Source organism: Myxine glutinosa, chromosome 1, assembly GCF_964187855.1.
Source record: "Myxine glutinosa chromosome 1, kmMyxGlut1.1, whole genome shotgun sequence".
In the NCBI taxonomy this organism is placed as follows: domain Eukaryota; kingdom Metazoa; phylum Chordata; class Myxini; order Myxiniformes; family Myxinidae; genus Myxine; species Myxine glutinosa.
The window spans coordinates 401,958,373-401,978,947 of record NC_136261.1 but is presented as its reverse complement, the minus strand read 5'-3'; the positions used below and the strand labels follow the sequence as shown (position 1 = coordinate 401,978,947).

General features: G+C 43.4%; 1 protein-coding gene across 1 annotated transcript in view; it reads left to right on the top strand.

The window, feature by feature from the left end:
• LOC137417052 (uncharacterized) overlaps positions 1 to 2,116 on the top strand; it is a 54,784-nt gene extending 52,668 nt beyond the window's left edge. Inside the window, exon 6 of the mRNA XM_078770359.1 lies at positions 79 to 2,116. Within this exon, the coding sequence (XP_078626485.1) occupies positions 79 to 2,063 (1,985 nt within the window). The 3' untranslated portion in view covers positions 2,064 to 2,116. The remainder of the gene's footprint in view (positions 1 to 78) is intronic.
• Positions 2,117 to 20,575: the final 18,459 nt, after the last annotated feature.

Sequence of the window (20,575 nt, the reverse complement as noted above, 5' to 3'; positions counted from 1 at the left end):
TTTCGGAAATATGGTAAATATTTTGCATTTTGATTTTGACAAAAAAATAAAAAGTTATGTGTGTTCTTTTTTCTGTAGAACAAAACAGAAGTAATGTGGGACAAATAAGGTCCAGTCTCACCTTGACAGTGAGGAAGAAGCCTTTTTTGAAGAAACAATCAGGAGATCAAGACTCACTTCCGATAAAATACAAGTGCATGTCTGCGCCTCGAAACTCCAAGATAAATGTTAAATTAAACAAACACAAAAAGGCTCTGGAAAGGCGAATACGTTATAACTGTAATGTGTGCCAAACAGATTTTGCTTCAATGAGTAACAAGAAAATACACATGAGGATCCACACTGGAAAACACCCCCACAAGTGCTCTGCCTGTGAAAAGGGTTTCTTGACAAAAAGCAATTTGAATAAACATATGAAGATCCATACAGGAGGGCGTCCACACAAATGCTCGATATGTGATAAAGGTTTCTCTCAAAAAGGCAGTTTGAAATCGCATTTGAGGATCCATACAGGAGAGCGTCCTTACAAATGCTCGATATGTCATAAAGGTTTCTCTCAAAACAGCAGTTTGAAATTGCATATGAGGATCCATACAGGAGAGCGACCTTACAAATGCTTGATATGTGATAAAGGTTTCTCTCAAAAAGGTGATTTGAAATTACATATGAGGATCCATACAGGAGAGCGCCCTCACAAATGCTCCATATGTGATAAAGGTTTCTCTCAAAAAGGCAGTTTGAAATCACATATGATGATGCATACAGGACAGCATCCTTACAAATGCTCCATATGTGATAAAGGTTTCTCTCAAAAAGGCCATTTGAAATCACATATGGGAATCCATACAGGAGAGAGACCTCACAAATGCTCGATATGTGATAAAGGTTTCTCTCAAAAGGACAATTTGAAATTACATATGAAGATCCATACAGGACAGCGACCTCACAAATGCTCAATATGTGACCAAAGTTTCCATCAAAAAGGCAGTTTGAAATCACATATGAGGGTCCATACAGGAGAGCGCCCTTACAAATGCTTGATATGTGATAAAGGTTTCTCTCAAAAAGGCAGTTTGAAATCGCATATGAGGATCCATACAGGACAGCGACCTCACAAATGCTCGATATGTGATAAAGGTTTCTCTCTAAAAGGCACATTGAAATTACATATGATGATCCACACAGGACAGAATCCTTACAAATGCTTGATTTGTGAAAAAGGTTTCTCTCGAAAAGGCCATTACAAATCACATGTGAGGATCCATACAGGAGAGCGTCCACACAAATGCTCGATATGTGATAAAGGTTTCTCTCAAAAAGACCATTTGAAATTACATATGAAGATCCATACAGGAGAGCGACCACACAAATGCTCGATATGTGATAAAGGTTTCTATCAAAAAGGCAATTTGAAATTACATATGAGGATCCATACAGGAGAGCGACCTTACAAATGCTCGATATGTGATAAAGGTTTCTCTCAAAAAGGCAGTTTGAAATCACATATGAGAATCCATACAGGAGAGCGACCTCACAAATGCTCAATATGTGACAAAGCTTTCTCTCAAAAAGGCCATGTGAAATTACATTTGATGATCCATACAGGAGAGCATCCAAACAAATGCTCGATATGTGATAAAAGTTTCTCTCAAAAATGCGATTTGAAATTACATATGAGGATCCATACAGGAGAGCGACCACACAAATGCTCGATATGTGATAAAGGTTTATCTCGAAAAGGCGAATTGAAATTACATATGATGGTCCATTCAGGTGAGCGACCGCACAAATGCTCGATATGTTATAAAAGTTTCTCTCGAAATGGTGATTTGAAATTACATATGAGGATCCATACCGGAGAGCGTCCTTATAAATGCTCGATATGTGATAAGGGTTTCTCTCAAAAAGACAATTTGAAAAGGCATATGAAGATCCATACAGGAGAGCGCCCTCACAAATGCTCGATATGTGATAAGGGTTTCTCTCAAAAAGACCATTTGAAAAGGCATATGAAGCTACATCCTGGAGAGCTGAAAGCTGAAATACCAGCATCTGAAAAATGAAGTTTGGTGAATTTCGAAATTGAAGAAACCTGAAATTGTACCAGTGATAGCAGCTGCAACATGGAATCTGGATGATCAAGAAAACCCTAACTGAGTTCGTAAAACTCATTCTGGGGAATATCATGACAAACAAGCTGCAAGTCAGGGGTTCAGTGAGGATTCGAAAACGAGCCCTTGGAACAAAGCTATGAAAATGAAGTTTCACAAACTGTTTTTTTTTGTTGTTTTTTTGGATACAAGATCGAGGCTCGTGTAAGAGTTAACATTAATCACAAAAAAAAAAGCGGACGCAGAAAACAAACAATAAAGGGAGCGGGAGACAAGATGGGGAGAGAGAGAGAAGCACACAAGTACAACATTTGAGAACAGGGACATCGGGAGATCTGTGGGATGGAGAGGGCTTGGGGGAAGGAGGCGTGGGAAGGGGGTGGGGGCGGGTGAGGTTAAAAAAAAACACATGGACACTGCTCGTGCTTCCAGGAAAGAAGTCGGTATTTCAAAAAAGTGGATCTGGGGTGAATTAAAGGGGTAGAAAAGGATTTGGATGGGGGATGAACAGCTAGTGAACAGCTGGTGGTGAACAGCTGTGTGAAAGACCTGGAGGGAGGAGTGGCATTGAAGAGAGTGAGGGAGTTTGTTCCAGAGGCGGGAGTAAAGACGAATGAAAGCGTGAAGGTGAGCAGAGAGTCTTGATTTTGGCAATTTCACCAGAAGAGGGTTGCTGGCAGATCTTGTGCGACGTGTGGGAATATTTGGGGGACAGAGAACAGATAGAGCTGGGTGAGCTAGGCCGGATAGGAGTCGGTAGAAGACAGAAAGACCACCTACCTGCCTGCAGTGAGTGAGTGAAAGGTCCTCACAATCAGCTTCATCATGGGAGATTCCAATGATTCTGAAATGGTTCATGAATAATGATCCTTTACCAAAAAAGGAGTTGGAGATTTTGAGTTCTGGGAGAACTTCCTCTTCCTCCTAAAACCCACCTATGCAGATGACAACCAACGAGAGCGTACTTACAAATGTTATATTTGTAACAAGTATTTTATTTCTAAAAAGATCTTGAACTTCCATCGTGCAATCCACGCTGGAGTGATCGCATAAAAAATGCTCTTACTGTGGGAAAAGTTTTGCTAATGAAGGTTTGTTGTCCCCGTCGCACTGCGGAGCGAAAGGGGGACTATGTTTTTCCCCTCCGTCCATGTGTGCGTCCGTGCGTGCGGACGTGCGTGCGTAAGCGAAGGACCGAATTCTAATTTGTTGTGTGGGTGCAACTAGGCATATGGAAGAACCCTATTGAAAATTAGGTCGCCACGTCAAAATCCAAGATGGCCACCACCATGTATGTCTGATGCCATGTATGTCTGAAACTTGAGCGGAATATCTTGAAAAATAAGCGAAGTACCAACTTCTAATCCGGTGTGTGGGTGTATCTTGGCATAAGGAAGAACGTTATTGAAAATTGGGTCGCCACGTCAAAATCCAAGATGGCCGCCACCATATATATGCCTGAACATTGTGAGCGAAATATCTTGAAAAATAAACCAACTACTAACTTCTAATCTGGTGTGTAGGTGTATCTACGCATAAGGAAGAACGCTGTTGAAAATTGGGTCGCCACGTCAAAATCCAAGACAGCCGCCGCCATGTATGTCTGAACCTTGTGAGCAGAATATCTTGGAAAATAAGCGAAGTACCAACTTCTAATCTGGTGTGTGGGTGTATCCAGGCATAAGGAAAACGCTATTGAAAATTGGGTCGCCACGTCAAAATCCAAGATGGCCACCTTGCGTCTTCCACTTTGTCAACACATCACTTCAACGACGGGGGACCGAGGCATAACGCTTGTTAAATTCACATCGCATTACCCATACTGGGTTGTATGTACCCTCTTGTAAGTGATCCTCAGCAGTAGGCAAGGTATTCGGTGAACCAGTAAGGATAAAGCTATCGTGAAAGCGTACATCCCTTTGGGCATCTACCTTGTAAGCACAACTTCTCAGAGTACCATCTGTAACCCCTGACAACCAGCCAGCACCCCGAACCACTTGATCAAAGCCATACAGCTGGCTGTCACCAGAATGTCCACAATAATGACTGCAAACTCGTGTGAAAAGGAAACAAGAATCTCAAAATGCTAAGCCCATCTACAGTCGTGGCCAAAAATATTGGCACCCTTGCACCTTTTTCAAATAATGCACCATTTCTTCCAGAAAATTGGTGAACTTAAAAATTATTTATGTTTCCACATATGTACAAGCACGTGAAAAAGTAAGAACACCCCATGTAAAGTTTTGACTTTTTCAACATATTTCAACATACAGCTATTTGATCTTCATTTCAACAATATTGATAGATAAAGGTGATATAATATAACAAATATCATGAAACATTTACATTTTGTAGTCCATTGTATAATTTAAAATCAACATAAATGCAAATTTTGCATGTGGAAAAAGTAAGTACACCCCTACATTTATCACTACTTCAAATACCTAAAATTTGAATCAGGTGCACCAGCTCAGGTGCAAATGATTAGAACATCATTAGAAAGGATCTTGGAGGAACCTGTCTTATTTAAACCTCAGACATTTAGTTTGGTTTGCTCTTTTTGTTGTTGAAGTGTGCGGCGTCACCATGCCTTGATCAAAAGAGCTCTCTGAGGCCTTCAGAAAGAAGGTTATAGATGCCTATGAGTCTGGGAAGGGATTTAAAAAGATCTCCAAACAATTTGAAATCGATCATTGGACTGTCCGGAAGATCATCTACACGTGGAGAAGATTCCAAACAACTGCCAACTTGTTCAGGCCAGGCTGCCCCAGCAAGTTCAGCCCGAGAGCAGACCGCAAGATGTTGAAGGAAGTCTCGAAGAACCCCAGAATGTCATCACGGGACCTACAGTTAGCTCTTGCCACTGTTGATGTCAAAGTGCATGAGTCTACCATCAGAAACAGGCTGCACAAATTTGATCTATATGGGAGGTGTGCCAGGACGAAACTTTTGCTGTCCAGAAAGAACATCAGGGCAAAACTAAAGTTTGCCAATGAACACCTAAGCAAAGACCAGCACTTCTGGAACAATGTGCTCTGGACAGATGAGTCAAAGGTAGAGCTATTTGGCCACAGTACCAGAAGACATGTTTGGTGAAAACTAAAGACAGCATTTGACCACAAGAACCTGATACCAACTGTAAAGCATGGTCGTAGAAATATTATGGTTTGGGGCAGCTTTGCTGCATCAGGGCCTGGGCAGCTCACCATCATAGAATCTACTATGAATTCTTCATTGTACCAGAGGGTGCTTGAGGATAATGTAAGGCCGTCTGTCGGGAAGTTGAAGCTCAACCGAAGGTGGACCTTGCAACATGACAATGACCCTAAACATACCAGTAAATCCACCAAGGAATGGCTGAAAAGAAAGAAATGGAGGGTTCTGGAATGGCCAAGTCAAAGCCCGGATCTAAATCCCATCGAGATGTTGTTGGGGGATTTGAAACTAGCTGTGCATGCAAGAAGCCCCTCAAACATCGCACAAGAGAAAGAATTCTGCATGGAGGAGTGGGCAAAAATTTCTCCCAGTCGATGTCTGGGAGACCCGTAGACAGTTATAAAAAACGCCTACTTGAGGTTGTTTCTGCCAAAGGGGGCAATACCACCTATTAGAGCCAAGGGTGTACTTACTTTTTCCACAGGCGAAATTTGCATTTATGTTTATTTAAATTATACAATGGACTACAAAATGTAAATGTTGCATGATATTTGTTATATTATATCACCTTTATCTATCAATATTGTTGAAATGAAGATCAAATAGCTGTATGTTGAAATATGTTGAAAAAGTCAAAACTTTACATGGGGTGTACTTACTTTTTCACGTGACTGTATTTCTTTGGTTTGCAGTGGAACAAAACCAAAAAAACCTGAAAAGATTACTTTTACTTAAAAAAAGAAAGCTTATTCCACATAGAAATTCTAAAATGGCCTGGACAATATTATTGGCACCTTTTAGAAGTTGTTAGAAATAATTAGATTTCAAGCAGGTGATTCTTCTTTACATTGGAATTGAACTCACCTATGGTGAGTTGCAGGTGCCTACAATATAAAAATCACTCATTCAACCAGTTTGAACAGAGAGGAGTCATTCTGCTGTTTTGTGTCATTGTGTGTACCCTAATGAGCATGGAGAAAAGAAAGAAAACCAGAGAATTGTCTGAGGAGGTGAGACACAAGATTGTAGCCAAGCATGGAAATCTCAAGGCTACCAGTCCATCTCCAGAGACCTCGATGTTCCTGTGTCCACCGTATGCCATGTTATCAGGAAGTTTAAGGCCCATGGCACTGTAGCTAAACTCACTGGACGTGGCCGCAAAGAGAAAACTTGATCGAAGATTGCAGCGAAGGATTGTTTGAATGGCGGAGAAAGCACCTCGATCAACTGACAAACAGATTCAAGCTGACCTTCAGACACAAGGTACGACAGTTTCAACTCGCACCATCTGTCGCAAACTCAATGAAAAGGGGTTCTATGGGAGGAGACCCAGGAAGACCCCACTGCTGAGAGAGAGACATAAGAAAGCCCGACTGGAGTTTTCCAAAACACACCTGAACAAGCCAAAATCCTTCTGGTAGAATGTCCTGTGGACAGATGGGACCAAATTGGTAAAGCACATCATCTCTATGTTTACAGAAAACAAAATGAAGCCTTTAAAGAAAAGAACACCTTCCCAACAGTCAAACATGGAGGAGTTTCAGTGATGTTTTGGGGTTGCTGTGCTGACTCTGGCACTCGGTGCCTTGAATGTGTGCATGGCATTATGAAATCTAGGGACTACCAAGGCATTTTGGAGCGCAATGTTCAACCAAGTGTCAGAAAGCTGGATCTCCGTCGAAGGTCATGGGTCTTGCAGCAGGACCATGACCTCAAACACACTTGAAAAGCACCCAGGAATGGTTCAAGACAAAACTCTGGACTGTTCTGAAGTGGCCAGATCTAAATCTCATTGAACAACTGTGGGGAGCTCTGAAAACCGCAGTTGGGAGAACGCCCCACCCTTCGAATCTTGGAGAACTGGAGTGGTTCGCACAAGAAGAATGGGCCAAACTCCCAGTAGAGAGGTGTGGGAAGCTCATTCATGACTATTTATATAGGAAGCGCTTGACTGCAGTTATTTTGTCCAAAGGCTGTGCTACCAAATATGAAGTCTACCGTGTCAATAATTTTGTCAATGCCATTTCTTTTTTTTCTGATTTAAATGGATATATTAAGTTCTGAATCAAAAGCAAAGATTCTGTGATATTAACAGTTAAATAAAGAAATTGTGGAGACCAAATACTTTTGTCAATTTCAACTTATTTTTCGAGAAAATTGTGAGTTATTTGAAAAAAGTGCAAGGGTGCCAATATTTTTAGCCACGACTGCACGTCCTTAAGCTAGGTTTAAAGAAAATAACAGATTTAAAAATGTATTTTTATTAATTTGGTTCTCCATATAGACCGCAATGCAATGAGCAGAAAGAGCTCTATTTCTTGACTTTTGCAACCACCATCTGGCAACTACTTGAAATTTTGTAGAAAGATGAGGAAAAATACATTGAATAAACAAACACACAAAGTCGGCAAGGATAAAACTTGCACATTATTTAGTAATAGTAATTTAAAATTTCAGAACTTCTGTTTGTCGCCCTCTTGAGTCCTGTTGGGGGATTGTATAATAATACATGATACATTGTATAATAATATACATTGTATAATAATACAATAATACATGTGTCCCAGCAAACTAGACTCAGCAGACTGGTTCTAATGATTACTTATAAGTTGTCACGTACTATGTTTGACCTTATGGATTGTTTCTCTTTTCTGGCAGATGCAGAAGCTTTGAAGTACTATTTACTGCCCTAAAACAAATGATCAATCTCTATTAACATCGTTACCAGAAAAAGAAATGTGTTCTGTCTCACAAGCATTTCAGTGATTGGTAGTATGTAAATGCAAGCAGTGTTATTATTAACAATGTTCTTCCAAGGAGCTTAAGAGTGAGCGATGAAATCAATTGCCTATTCATCTTCTGCATTATCAGAGTCTTCTTCAATGGCATCCATGTTATTTTCAGTAGGGACTGAATTCTTGCAGTCTATACACTTGCATAGATCTGTACAAGGTATATTGTGGTGTCTACAAGAGCAGCGGCCCTTTCCTCCTCCTTTGGGGTCCTCACAGTTTGTCTTCTTGCAACTACAGTGTGTGAGCTCCAACAGAGTGCTTGGTGCAGGAGGAAGATCACCCCACACAATCTCCAGTTCGGTGTCGTTGGTCACTTTCCATCCATGATTATGTGGGCTCGGGATGGTGGGAAATTGTTCCAAACATTTAGTGTGCACAGCAGCTTGGTAGTTAGCTCTCAAAATATGTTTTTGCAAGGAGTCCCTGGTAGGGGACATGTTCATCTCAGCATTGACACCCATCAAAAAGTTATTGTATCGAGCTGTGTTCACGTCAGTGCAATCTTGATCATACAACTTGCACACAAACCTCTCCATCATGTCACTCAGACTGGCATCTAAGGCAAATGCATTTCCCAGCTTTTTGAAGGCTTCTTGGAAGTCTGTAGATTCACGCAATAGTTTCATTGCCTTCTTCTTTGACCGCCCATAAAAGGAGCTCACAGAGTCACATCCAGTGAAGCAGTGAAGGCCAATGAGAGCATCTGTTATATTTTGCCCAAGATAATCTTGTATGACACTCAGATTCAATGTGCGTTTCCCATTTCCTCTGCCAGTATGAAAGAGAAGCTGTGCACTAATCTTGTGAGCTCTAGCCACACCAATAACAAATACATCAGTATCTGGGCTCTTGATGATGACAGAGGGGCATCTGTTTGAAGAAGATGGGAGAGAAGCAGCAGCATACTGGCAGTGTAGGAAGAGTCTTGTGTCAGCTTCCTCGTGGTTGCATTCAAGTTCTCTCACAGCAGTTACTTCCAATGCACCAGCAACATTATTGACAGAATGACACTCTCCATCATGTGCCATCACAACGGTTACATTTTGAAGGACATGTCCAGAGCTTTCACTCCACAGCTTGAAAAGAAAACGTACCAGGGCTCCCTTCTTTTCATTGCATGACAGAAATTTCTTCCATTGCTGTGGGACTTTTTGATCTGCTGCATAGATCTTTGTGATCTGACTTCCAGTAGCTGCACGTCTTCCTCTCTCTGTCCCTTTGATGCTGAGCTGTCGGTAAGTATCCACTACAAAGTGAATAGCATCACTGTGGGCACTCCTTGCCAGGTCAATAAGCTGCTTGAGTATGTGACTGGCAAGTTGGCCAAATGTGGCTGGAAGAGCTCTTTGTGGTAACTCGTGCAGCATTGCCATACCATCTATAATCCACACACTTCCAAGTGGGATGCCTTCCACCACAGGAGGTGGCTGAACACTTGCTTCGATGTAATGTAGCAAGCTGGACTTGGTAGTCTTGGTCAATGTTCCATCTACACAAGAAAGGGAAAGCGGCAGAGGACCCAAATTGTAGGACATCATGTTCTTAATGTCTAGCTTTCTCACACTGGCAATGATGAGAAGCCTTTGGAACAAGTTTCGATCAGCTCGTATTGTAACCTCCTTCCCCATCACTTTTGACTTTGCAGACTTGCTCATCGATGCAAAGGTTTTCCTTTTTTGCTTCTTCAGAACTTTGAAGATATCTCCATCACCCTGTAGTCGTTCTTCACAGAAAGTTCTAAAAGCTGCATCGCCACTTTCATAAGCTGTTATATAATCATGTGTTACATCAGTTGATGCTGTGGCTCCGGATGCAATGTGAACTAGCCCTTCATTACTTTCTTGGAAAGGGTTGATCATGGCTTCAACAGTTTCAACTACTGAATGGATATTCCTCTCATCTTTCATCATACGTGCAGTACTGAGATCTTTCTTCACTCTACTTCTGTCATCCTTTCCTGCCATCTCTTCACAGAGCTTGCTGATGGCACTCCGTTCATGCTGGGACAGTATCCAGCGGGAAACCGCACCCTTGTTTCTTGTGAAACCAACCATGCCTCCTTTCGTCTTGGAATCCCTGTTGCAGGTTTGCTCAATGGTCTGGTCACATGCTGTTCCACAGAACCCATGGTCAGTATGACGCTGTACCGCAAACTTCCCTTCCATGAAGGCCTCGTGAACTGCTGGATGACTATCGGGTAGCTGACACATTTCCAGCCAATACACTGGCAGGTATCCTGCATAATTTGTATGATCATATGCAAAAAACCAGGGAATGAAGCTGCGAATGGCTGACAGATGGAGTCTCCAATCGCCTTGCCTTGTTGCACGCACAAACAGAAGTACGAATTCCATCATCTCAATGTATGATGACCACAGAGCAAATGTTGGCTCCTTTGCCAACTGATGCGACACAAAATTGTCATAAGAGGTAGCCACAACCTGGAACTCCTCCGATCTTAGGTACTCTTCAAATGATGGACCAGGAAAAGACGAGTTAAGCTTGAAGAGGACATCACATGTCACTGCGTGTTCTACCTCTGAAAGGGAGCTCATGTACGCTTGCCAACGTAAACGCTGCATGGCCTCCATAACATACTTATTAGCTCTTATGCTGCGATTGTAATGGTGTCCGCTAACAACTCCATTAATTGAGCCTTGAGCTACAATGTTTGACTCGATCATCACATTCTCCACCCCGGCATCTCTGAATCGTTTTCCAATGCATGCCAACATAGAGAGTACAGTATGGAATGCCCCAAGACGAACAATGATTCGATTGCAGTATGTCTCATTTACCCATCGAATCTGTTGTGCCTTTGAATAAATTGCCTGATCAAAGACAACAACAACTTCTTTCTGCTCAAGTGCATCAGCTATGGAAAGACTCTTGGCTAAAATGGTATTGACTGTGTCATACTCTGTTGGGCTTAGATCGATGATGGGCAGGTAACCAATAGCAGACTGTTGTGGAACTGTTTTGCTTAGCATGATATTAAATCCAGTCCATCCTGGGAGAAGTTTGTCACCTACATCAACTGTCTTCATCGCCATATATGATAAATCCAGATTGCGTGGATGATTCTGGGCTATCATGTGTTGTTCTCGTCCAAGGCTGATCTTCTCACCAAATGGCTTGGGTCCAGTCTTCTTGCTGCCAAAGAACGTCTTGATGTCAGTGGGGGGAGCTTCGAATGATCGCTTACGGGACTTGGGTATGGTCACCTTTGGCGTTACAATCCCTTCATGCGGCTTGGTGGAATGTTGGATGATGATCCCATTCGTATTATGTGTTGAACCCTTTCCAGAAATGGTTTCTTCACCAAAGTCATTGTTGTCAAAAACAAGAGTAGTGAAGATTGACTGAACTCCAGCTGGAAGAAGGTCATTTCCTAGCGCAAGTTGTCGTTTGGCAAGGGCAGTGTCATGATCTAACACCATTGTGTTTGATACACAGTGACCCAGTCCATTCAGGATTCCTATCAGCTTTGCTGAACCAGTGAAGTGTCTCACTGCCATGGCCAAGGAGGTATGCTTTGGCAGCAACACTCTACCCTTTGTCTTTAAGTACACAATGTCCTGTGCAATAGAGAGCAACCTTCTTTCTTCGTCACTTGTAACTGTGACCCTCTCTGCACCTACAGGATCTTGGCTAAGACCTGAAGACCATGCAAGGAAGTTGAAAAGCTGATATGGAATGATGTGATTGGTGGTCTGAATATGTAGGTCTTCTGCAGTTGGAGGCCATGTCGAACTTGTTTCAATGCTGTCCAGAGAACACTTCAAGATTTGTGCAGCAGAATACAAAGTTCTCAAACCATCAAGATCTACACATTGACTCGGTGTCATTTTTTGTCAAGATCTACACACACACTCGGTGTCACACACTACACAAATCGTTTTTTCTCATTTTCTCTCTTTTGTGCAAGTTATATTCTTGACGAGTTTCACAAACTTACTGAAATATATTTATATACATCATGTTAGGATATTATGTAGTTGCAGCACGGTGGTCACAAAAGTGAAAGATTTTCGGGGTCAGCATGCAGTCTACATGTTCCAAGAGAGGCCGTTGCTTCTGAAGAAGTCGTCCACAAGCTTCTTCATGTCAGCTGCCTTCGTCGTCGTTGTGAGAGGCTTGCAGAACAGAAAGTCTTCCTTGATCTCGTCTCCTTTGAGATAACGCACAAACAAGATGAGCTGGCTCAAATTCGAAACGTCGGTGGTCTCGTCGAGTTGAAGGCTGAATTTCGTCGGGCTCTTGACTAAATCTGCAACTACCTGGGCGAGGATGTCGTCGCTCATATCGTCGATTCTGCATCTGATGGTGTCATTTGAGAGTGGAATGAGAGACAACTTGTTTTCAGCAGCTTTTCCCAGCATGATGTTGGCCATCTTCCACGCGGCCTGTTTGATGAGTGTCTCGCCAACAGTGTGCGGTTTGCCGTGCTTTGCGATCAGGTACGCAACTTCATACAACGCGGTGAGGATCGGTTTGTCAATTGGAATGAAGCCGAGAGTGGGCAAAGTACAACTTGCGTCAAATTGGACTCTCTTCAATTTGAATTCATCCAGCATTGTGTCTTTGTACTGCCCCTCGCCATGCAGTTTTTTGAAGTTGGATGTTGTGTTTGTGTGCTTCCCCTTCTCTCCCCATCTTGTCTTCCGGTCCCTCTTTTTGTGTATTTTGTTTGTCTGGTTGATTTGTTTGTGAAGTAAATGTTAGCTCTTTCACAAGCCTCGATTCAGTATACAAAAAAAAAAGAAAAAAAAAAGTGTTCCCGTAGTTTTGCTGGTGCTAGGCTGGAGTTGCTTAATTTGACATTTCAAAGCGTGCATTGAGGACGTTGACTTCCATCCTGTTCCATCAAACACGTGAACCCATACCGCACGTAATCCTCCGACCACTTCCTTTTTTTGCTCGACATACTGCAAAAAATAAAAAAAAGTAACAAACGAATCTTAATTGAGTTTGGGCAAATAATTATATGACAAAAATTAAAAAAGGAACATGCTTAAATATAATCAGTACCCCTCTGAAAACTGAGAAATTTTAACGAAGAAAACATAACTTATAGGTACGATGACGGGATTTATTATCTACTCAACTCTGTCACCTCAATCCCAATATAATATCACGTAGAAAACTGTGAATTGTTAGTTTTGAATTGTGACCAAGGGAGTTATATCACCTCCACCTAATTTTCTGAGTAATTCAATCATATTTTATAATCACCATCCACTTTTGACTTTAATATAACTCTGAACCCATCCTGCATATCCACAAACATTTCCAACTTACTTTTCAATTAATCACTAACTTCAAAGTAAGGCGCGACCAATGACACACGGCAAGCTATTCACTGGAATTTCCGAACACCAGCAAAGTCCAAAATCCAGTAAGTAAGTTAGCAAGTAAGCACCATCAACAGAATAATTAGCAAGGTGCTCATTGATTCAACTTACGACAGTCAGTGTGAAACAACTTATCTTAAACGCAGACCAGAGAAACCATGAATGGGATGGGAATACAATTACAAATAACATTTCCATTCGTTCATAACATACATAGCAAAATAATAATAATATTCATAATAAGCGTAATTACACCTACATTCAAAATTGATATAAAACTTTAAAAAAAAAAATTACAATGCTTTTCGGAGGACCTCCGCCGAACCCTTGAGACTGGCTCACTGAACCCCTGGGGTTCGGTCGAACCCAGGTTAAGAACCATGGCCTTAGATGCAGAAGTGGGTAATTTTTGACGTGCCACTTTTTTTTTTTTTTCTTTTTTTTGTATACTGAATCGAGGCTCGTGAAAGAGCTGATATTTACTTCACAAACAAATCAACCAAGCAAACAAAATATATAAAAAGAGGGAGCGGAAGACAAGATGGGGAGAGAAGGGGAAGCACACAAACACAACATTTAAGAGCAGGGAGATGTGTGGGAGGGAGAGGGCTTGAGGGGAGGAGGCATGGGAAGGGGGGAGGGGCTGGGAGAAGTATAAAACACATGGACACTGCATGGACTTCCAAGACAGAAGTTGGTATTTCAAAAAAGTGGAATTGGGGTAAAATTAGCGGGGATAGAAAAGATCAAGGTTTTGGATGGGGGAAGATAAGAGATGGTGGTGAACATCTGTTTTAAAGACCTGGAGGGAGGAGTGGGATTGAAGAGAGTGGGGGAGTTTGTTACAGAGGCAGGAGAAAAGAGGAATGAAGGAGTGAAGGTGAGCAGAGAGTCTTGATTTTGGCAGTTTAACCATAAGAGGGTTGCAGGCTGATCTTGTACGACCAGTAGGAATATTTGGGGGACAGAGCCCAGAGAGAGCTGGGGGAGTAAGGCCGGAGAGGAGTCGGTAGAAGACGGAAAGACCACCAACCTGCCTGCGGTGAGTAAGTGAGAGGCCCTTGGAGTTACCTTCATCGCGGGAGATTCCAATTATTCTGAAAGCTTTGGTTTCAACAGCGTGAAGCTGTGCTAGGTGTGAGGCAGGAGCACCAGCCCAGAGGGGAGAGCAGTATTCCATTGAGCTGCGGATGAAAGCCTTGTATGTGGTGAGGAGCTCAGGTGTGCCCAGGAAGGACTTTGCATGACGGAGGATGCCCAGTCGGCGACTGGCTTTGGAGGCCAGATTTGAAATGTGGTTTCCCCAGGAAAGGTCATGGCAGATAGTGAGACCCAAAAGCTTGAGTGACAGATCTTCTTGCAGAGGATTGTTGCAAAAGTAGATGGGAGGTTTATCCAGTCGGTCTTTTCGGAGAGACACAGTAAGAGTGTTAGATTTGTCAGGATTGAAAGACATGTTCCACTTGTTTGACCAGTCTGTGATTTTGTCCAGGTCTGCAGACTACCGATCTGAGGGATGACGTATGGAGCAGCAGAGAGTGGAGTCATCAGCAAAGAGATAGAGAGGATTTTCAAGAGAGTCAGAGAGATCATTGATGAAGACCAGAAAAAGCACAGGGCCCAGAACACTTCCTTGGGGAACTCCAGCCTGAACAGGAAGGGGAGATGAGACAAATCCATTCAGGGCCACACGGTGACTACGACCAGAGAGGAAGTCCGCAAGCCATGCGTGGAGATTTCCATGGATACCATAGGAGGAGAGTTTGGTGAGCAGAGCATGGTGCTAGACCGTATCGAAGGCACGTGATATGTCAAGTGAGACAGCTCTTATTTCCTGTTTGGCAATAAGGACCTCCATCCATTGTTGTGACAACAGAAGCAGCATGTCCAGAGTAGAATGATCTGGTCTGAATCCCAATTGATGATCCGAGATCAAACCATTGGAGAAGAGGAAGGATTTAATCCCATGACCCATGCGATGATTGATTGGAGCGATTATTGATTCCATGACCGTGCTGATTATTGGAAGCAGGCTGATTGGTCTGTAATTGCAAGTATCTGTTTTTTCCACCTTTTTGTGTTAAGCTGTAATGTTGGCTGATTTCCAAGCAGGTGGCAGATGACCTTGAGCAAAAGAGAGGGTGAAGAGAACAGAGAGAGGATGGGATAGAGCGGCAGGGCAGGATTTTAGGACCCATGGGCTGATGCCATCTGGTCCAGTTGCAGAATCAATCGAGGTTTGACAAAAACTTCTCCACCTTGTCAGGAGAGAAAGACACATAGTCCAGGAGAAGCTGGGTTCGACTGGGAAAGGTGGGTACAGAGAGAGATGGGTTCGGGACACAAGATTTTGAGGCATTTGGCTTGTTCACGTGCAGTGTCAGCTGTGTAGCTGTTTGAGATAAGGGAGGGGATGGAAGGGCAACAAACACCAGAAACAAATTTGACCAGACACCACCAGGATTTGGAGGAGGGAGACAGGTTTGAGAGTTCACACTTGAGAGTAGAGAGATATTGTTTCCTGGCTCTCCTGAGGGTAGACACACATTTGTTCTGAGCTTTGTGAAAGGAACTGAGATTACCTTCAGTTGAATTAGCCTTCCATGAGGTGAAGGCAAGTTGCTTCATGGCAACTGCCTCACCACAAGCTTCATTGTACCATGGATGGGAGGAAGGGTACGACAGCTGAAGATGAGATGGGATAAATCTGTGCATGAGAGAGAGATAGCAGTTTACTTTGGAAGAATTCACAGGAAGCATTGATGTAATAGGCAGTAGAGATTGGAGATCAGTCCACATGATTTATGGCTGTGCGAAGACCGTGCCAGTCAGCCTGAGTGAAATGCCAGACTTGTCCGCTGAGGAGGCTCTTTGAGAATGGCCAGAGAGATGTCCACTTTAACAATGAAATGATCAGAAGAACCGATTGGAACAGAAGAAGAGCAGCAGACATTTGCAGGGAAGTTAGTCATAACCAAGTCGAGAAGAGAAGATACTCCATTGACTGAGATCTGGTTCGGGAAATTGACAGAATTTGTCAGTCCCAGTGAGTCGCAGAAGTCCTTTGCTGAGGTGCCATGGCTGATGGGAGAGGAACCCACAGCCAGCCAGCTGGCATGATGACAGTTGAAGTCGCCACATATGAGGAAGAGAGAGTTGGGATGAGTGGATAGAAGTTGGGCCATGTTGACAAACAGGGATATGTAAATGGAGTCATCACTGTTTGGAGGACGGTACTGAACACATACTGTATGAACAAAAGGTGGGAATGGAGGGGAAGCCTTAGCCAGAGGTACCCCTGGGGGTGGGGTGGAGAGAGGGCAGTGCAAGGAGAGTGAGGAAGAGAGTTTTTGATAAAGATTGCAACCCCACCACCAGGACGAGGCTCAAGTCTATCATACCAGAGGAGGGAGTAACCAGGAAGAGATATTAAGGAATCAGAGACATCTTGAAGGAGGAAAGTTTCTGTTAAGCAGATTACATCTGGTTTGTCAGAAGCAACCTGTATGAAGAGATCAATCAGGTTTGAGTGAAGGCCCCGGATGTTTGATGTCCATACCATTGAGGAAGAGGGAGGGGAGCATAGGGTACAGGACAGGGGACGGGAGGGGCAGGGTAAGATGAGGGGTGAGAGCGGGAGGTGGGTAGAGGACAAATGGTTTGATGTTGATGGGAAGAGGCACAGTGAGGTGTTGTTTGAGGGGGGGGGGCAGAACAAATTGAATGGTTGGAGGAGGTGGGGGTATGTGATGGAAGGGAGAGGAAGTGGGGAGGCGGCAGCTTTGAGGAGGAGGAGGAGGAGGGGGTTAGGGGGGAGAATTTGAGAAAAATCATCGGGGGGGGGGGGATTTGAAGGGGAAGTGATGGGGGTGATTTGAAGGGAATGGGTGAGGGGGGAGATTTAGATGTGAGGGGGGAGTTTAGGAGGGGAAGGGTGAGGGGGGAGAATTGAAAGGGAGGGGTGAGGGGGAGTTTTGGACAGGAGGGCTGAGGGGGGAGTTTAGAAAGTGGATTATTAATGAAAAACAAACATTTGTAACAAACAGGGTTTATTGTGATTTTGAAGTCAGATATCCGTTTGAAAACGAAAGAAGAGTAGTGGAATGAAGGTGAATTTAGAGAATGTAGAAAGGAATGACTGTAAGAGATTGATTTTTTTTTTTAATGGAATGATTTGATGAGGAAATTGAAAAAAGCCTTTTAAATAGGAAGAAAAACAGCATGTTATAATAAACCACTGAATAAAACACTGCAGGGGAACGTTTAAACATGTTATGTTTGTGGGGGTAGTGATATGTTGTCAGCTAGATTCGTATAGGTCGGTGCTCCGGATGTCGGGTAAGAACCATCACCTGTAATAAGTTCTGTTTGGCCAAATGTCGGAGTAAGGTGTATTTTCGTCCCTTTCACGAGGGGGCGGGGCATGTTAACTCACTTAGGGCATAAGAATAAATTGTCCCTTGTAAGTCTTACCCGAAGGGGTGTTGCAAAACATTTTACCTTTTTTCCCCCGAGGCATGCTTCCTTTGATGCACGTTTGATGCACGTTTGATGCACAACCATAACGGGTTCTTCGGGGGAAAAAAAGGTAAAATGTTTTGCAACACCCTTTATGTGATCTATCCTTTGGCTCTTTTGGCACTGCACCATAGACACGAGTGAGAAAGGCCCATTAATTGTACTAAATAATAACAATAAAACCAATCGGAAGCCAGTTCTGAACACTGCTGATGGATACCACCATCTACGTTGCCTCACATAGCTCGGGCAGGCCGAAGACACGCCATGGGGACTCGTGATTGGCCAGGGTGGGGCAAGAAGCTACCCGCTGATTGGGGGAAGGAAGGCCGAGAAGGAAGCCGAGTGCCCATTGACAAAGGCCACCGAGGACGTCGGAGGCGAGCAAGAAGCGGCACGCTGATTGGTGAAGAAGCGCTGATGACATCACGACCCCGACGGTGAAGGAACTAGAGGACGGACATTTCCGTCTTCTTGCCCTCCACTCTTACCCTGGACTCTTGCTCTCTGACCTTCTGATCTTGTGCTGTTCTTGCTCTCCTCCAGTTCCCTTGTTCTTCTCCCTCGCGTATTTGTGCTTGGACCGGCCGTGTTCCGACGCCACCGGGAGACATGGAGAGTTGTGTCGGTGGAAACGACACGGGGCTGGACAGCATACAGCATGACAAGACCCCATGCGAGTGCTGCAATGCGAAAGGGTACGCAGCGAGGCCTGTTTCGTGCCAACGTGCGCGTATTGCGCGCGCTAGCCGGCCGTACCTCCGGAGCCTTGGATTCCTGATGGGACACGCCCCACCCTCCCTCCCCCCCCCACCCCCCCCCCCCCCCCCCCGATCTGATCAGATCTATGTGCACGATAAACACACAACCTATTTTATTCCCCATTTGTCCGTGTTATCAGTCTGGTGTGAAGGATCCTGTAGGAATTTAGTTTTACCGTCGCGTTTTTCTTGTTACCAGCATTTTATTTAATTAATCCTTTCGTTATTTTCCGTACATTTTAAATCAGTTTTCGTGTGAGTTATTTTCCGCAGGTTGAAGACTGCCCGGCGGGATTGCTCAGTTAAAAGCTTCAGCCTCCTCTTCCCCTTTCTTTCCCTGCATATATAAAATCCGCATTTGGGCATTGCCTTCGGCTCGCTATTGGATATCCGTGATTCCCCCGTTATCAACCAAGGGGAATCGCACGACAATATTTAAACAAAACCATGAAAAACGATCTGGGAAAAGTCCCTGAAGTGAGGGCGTGGATCAGAGAAAGGAGAAAGGGTTTAAATGAGATGGAGGAAACTAGAATTGGAAAGGCGAGTTTCAGCTGGAGATGGAAGGAAGAAGTGGAAGAAAAGGAGATAAAGGGGTGGGGTGAGACAACAAGCACATGTGCCCTCAAAGATAGAAGGAAATTTTTGGGTGTGCTTATTTAAAACGTTAGACAAAGGGTAGATGTTCAGGGAGGTTAGGGGGAGAAGAGAAAATCTAAGAAATAAGCAATACAGCAAAGGAAAGAACTTTAATTCACAAAACACCGATGGGGGGAGGGAAGCCTCAAGTTACCAGGCCGTGCCGAACATCAAATCATTAATTATTCACAAGTTTGCCCGAATTGCAAACCAACACAAACTAGAAACACACAGTAACACATACACAATAAAATAACGAGTGGAAATTTGGCAAAGACACGAATTGGAAAATACTTTAGCTTTGATACCATGCAGAGGTAAACTTAAAAAGCATTCCATGAATTCGTATGACAAGCTACAGGTGGAGGCTGTCAGAGGTTCAGTGAGGATTCTAAAATGAGCCCTCAGAACAAAGCTATGATAATGAAGTTTCACAAACTGGTTCATGAATAATGATGGAGGTGGAGATTTTGAGTTCTGGGAGAACTTTCCTCCCACCTCGTAATACTCACCTATGGAGATAACAACCAACGTGAGCGTCCTTACAAATATTATATTTGTCACAAGGATTTTATTTCTAAACGGAGCTTGAACTTCCATAGTGCAACCCACGCTGGAGTGCTCGCATAAAAGGTGCTCTGACTGTGGGAAAAGTATTGCTGATAAAGGTTTGTTAAATTCACATAGCTTTACCCATACAGGGTTGTACGTGCCCTCCTTGTCAGCGATCCTCCGCAGTGGGCAAGGTATTCAGTGAACCAGTAAGGAGAAAGCCATCATGAAAGCATACATTCCTTTGAGCATATACCTTGTCAGCACAACTTCTCAGAGTACTGAGACCCCTGACAAACCCCTGACAACCAGCCAGCACCCTGAACCCCTTGATGAAAGCCATATGGCTGGCTGTCACCAGAATGTCCACAACAATGACTTTTAACTGGTGTCAGAAGACAACAAGAATCTCAAAATTCCAACCCCATCTGTGTCCTAAAACGAAGTTTAAAGAAAATAACATCTTTTTTAAAATGTAAACTTTATTAATTTGGTTTTCCATATTCTCATAATGGAGAACTGTTGAAAAATTGTTGCCAAAAACTCAAATGGTAACTGAACGTAATCTCTCAATCTGATCTTGGATCTCATCGTGCTTCTTTCAGGGTCTGCCTTCGTTTGCCAGTTTGTAATAATTCTTGTCTCTGCCCTTGCCATGTACTTGCTCTGCCCTTGCCATGCTCTGCCTT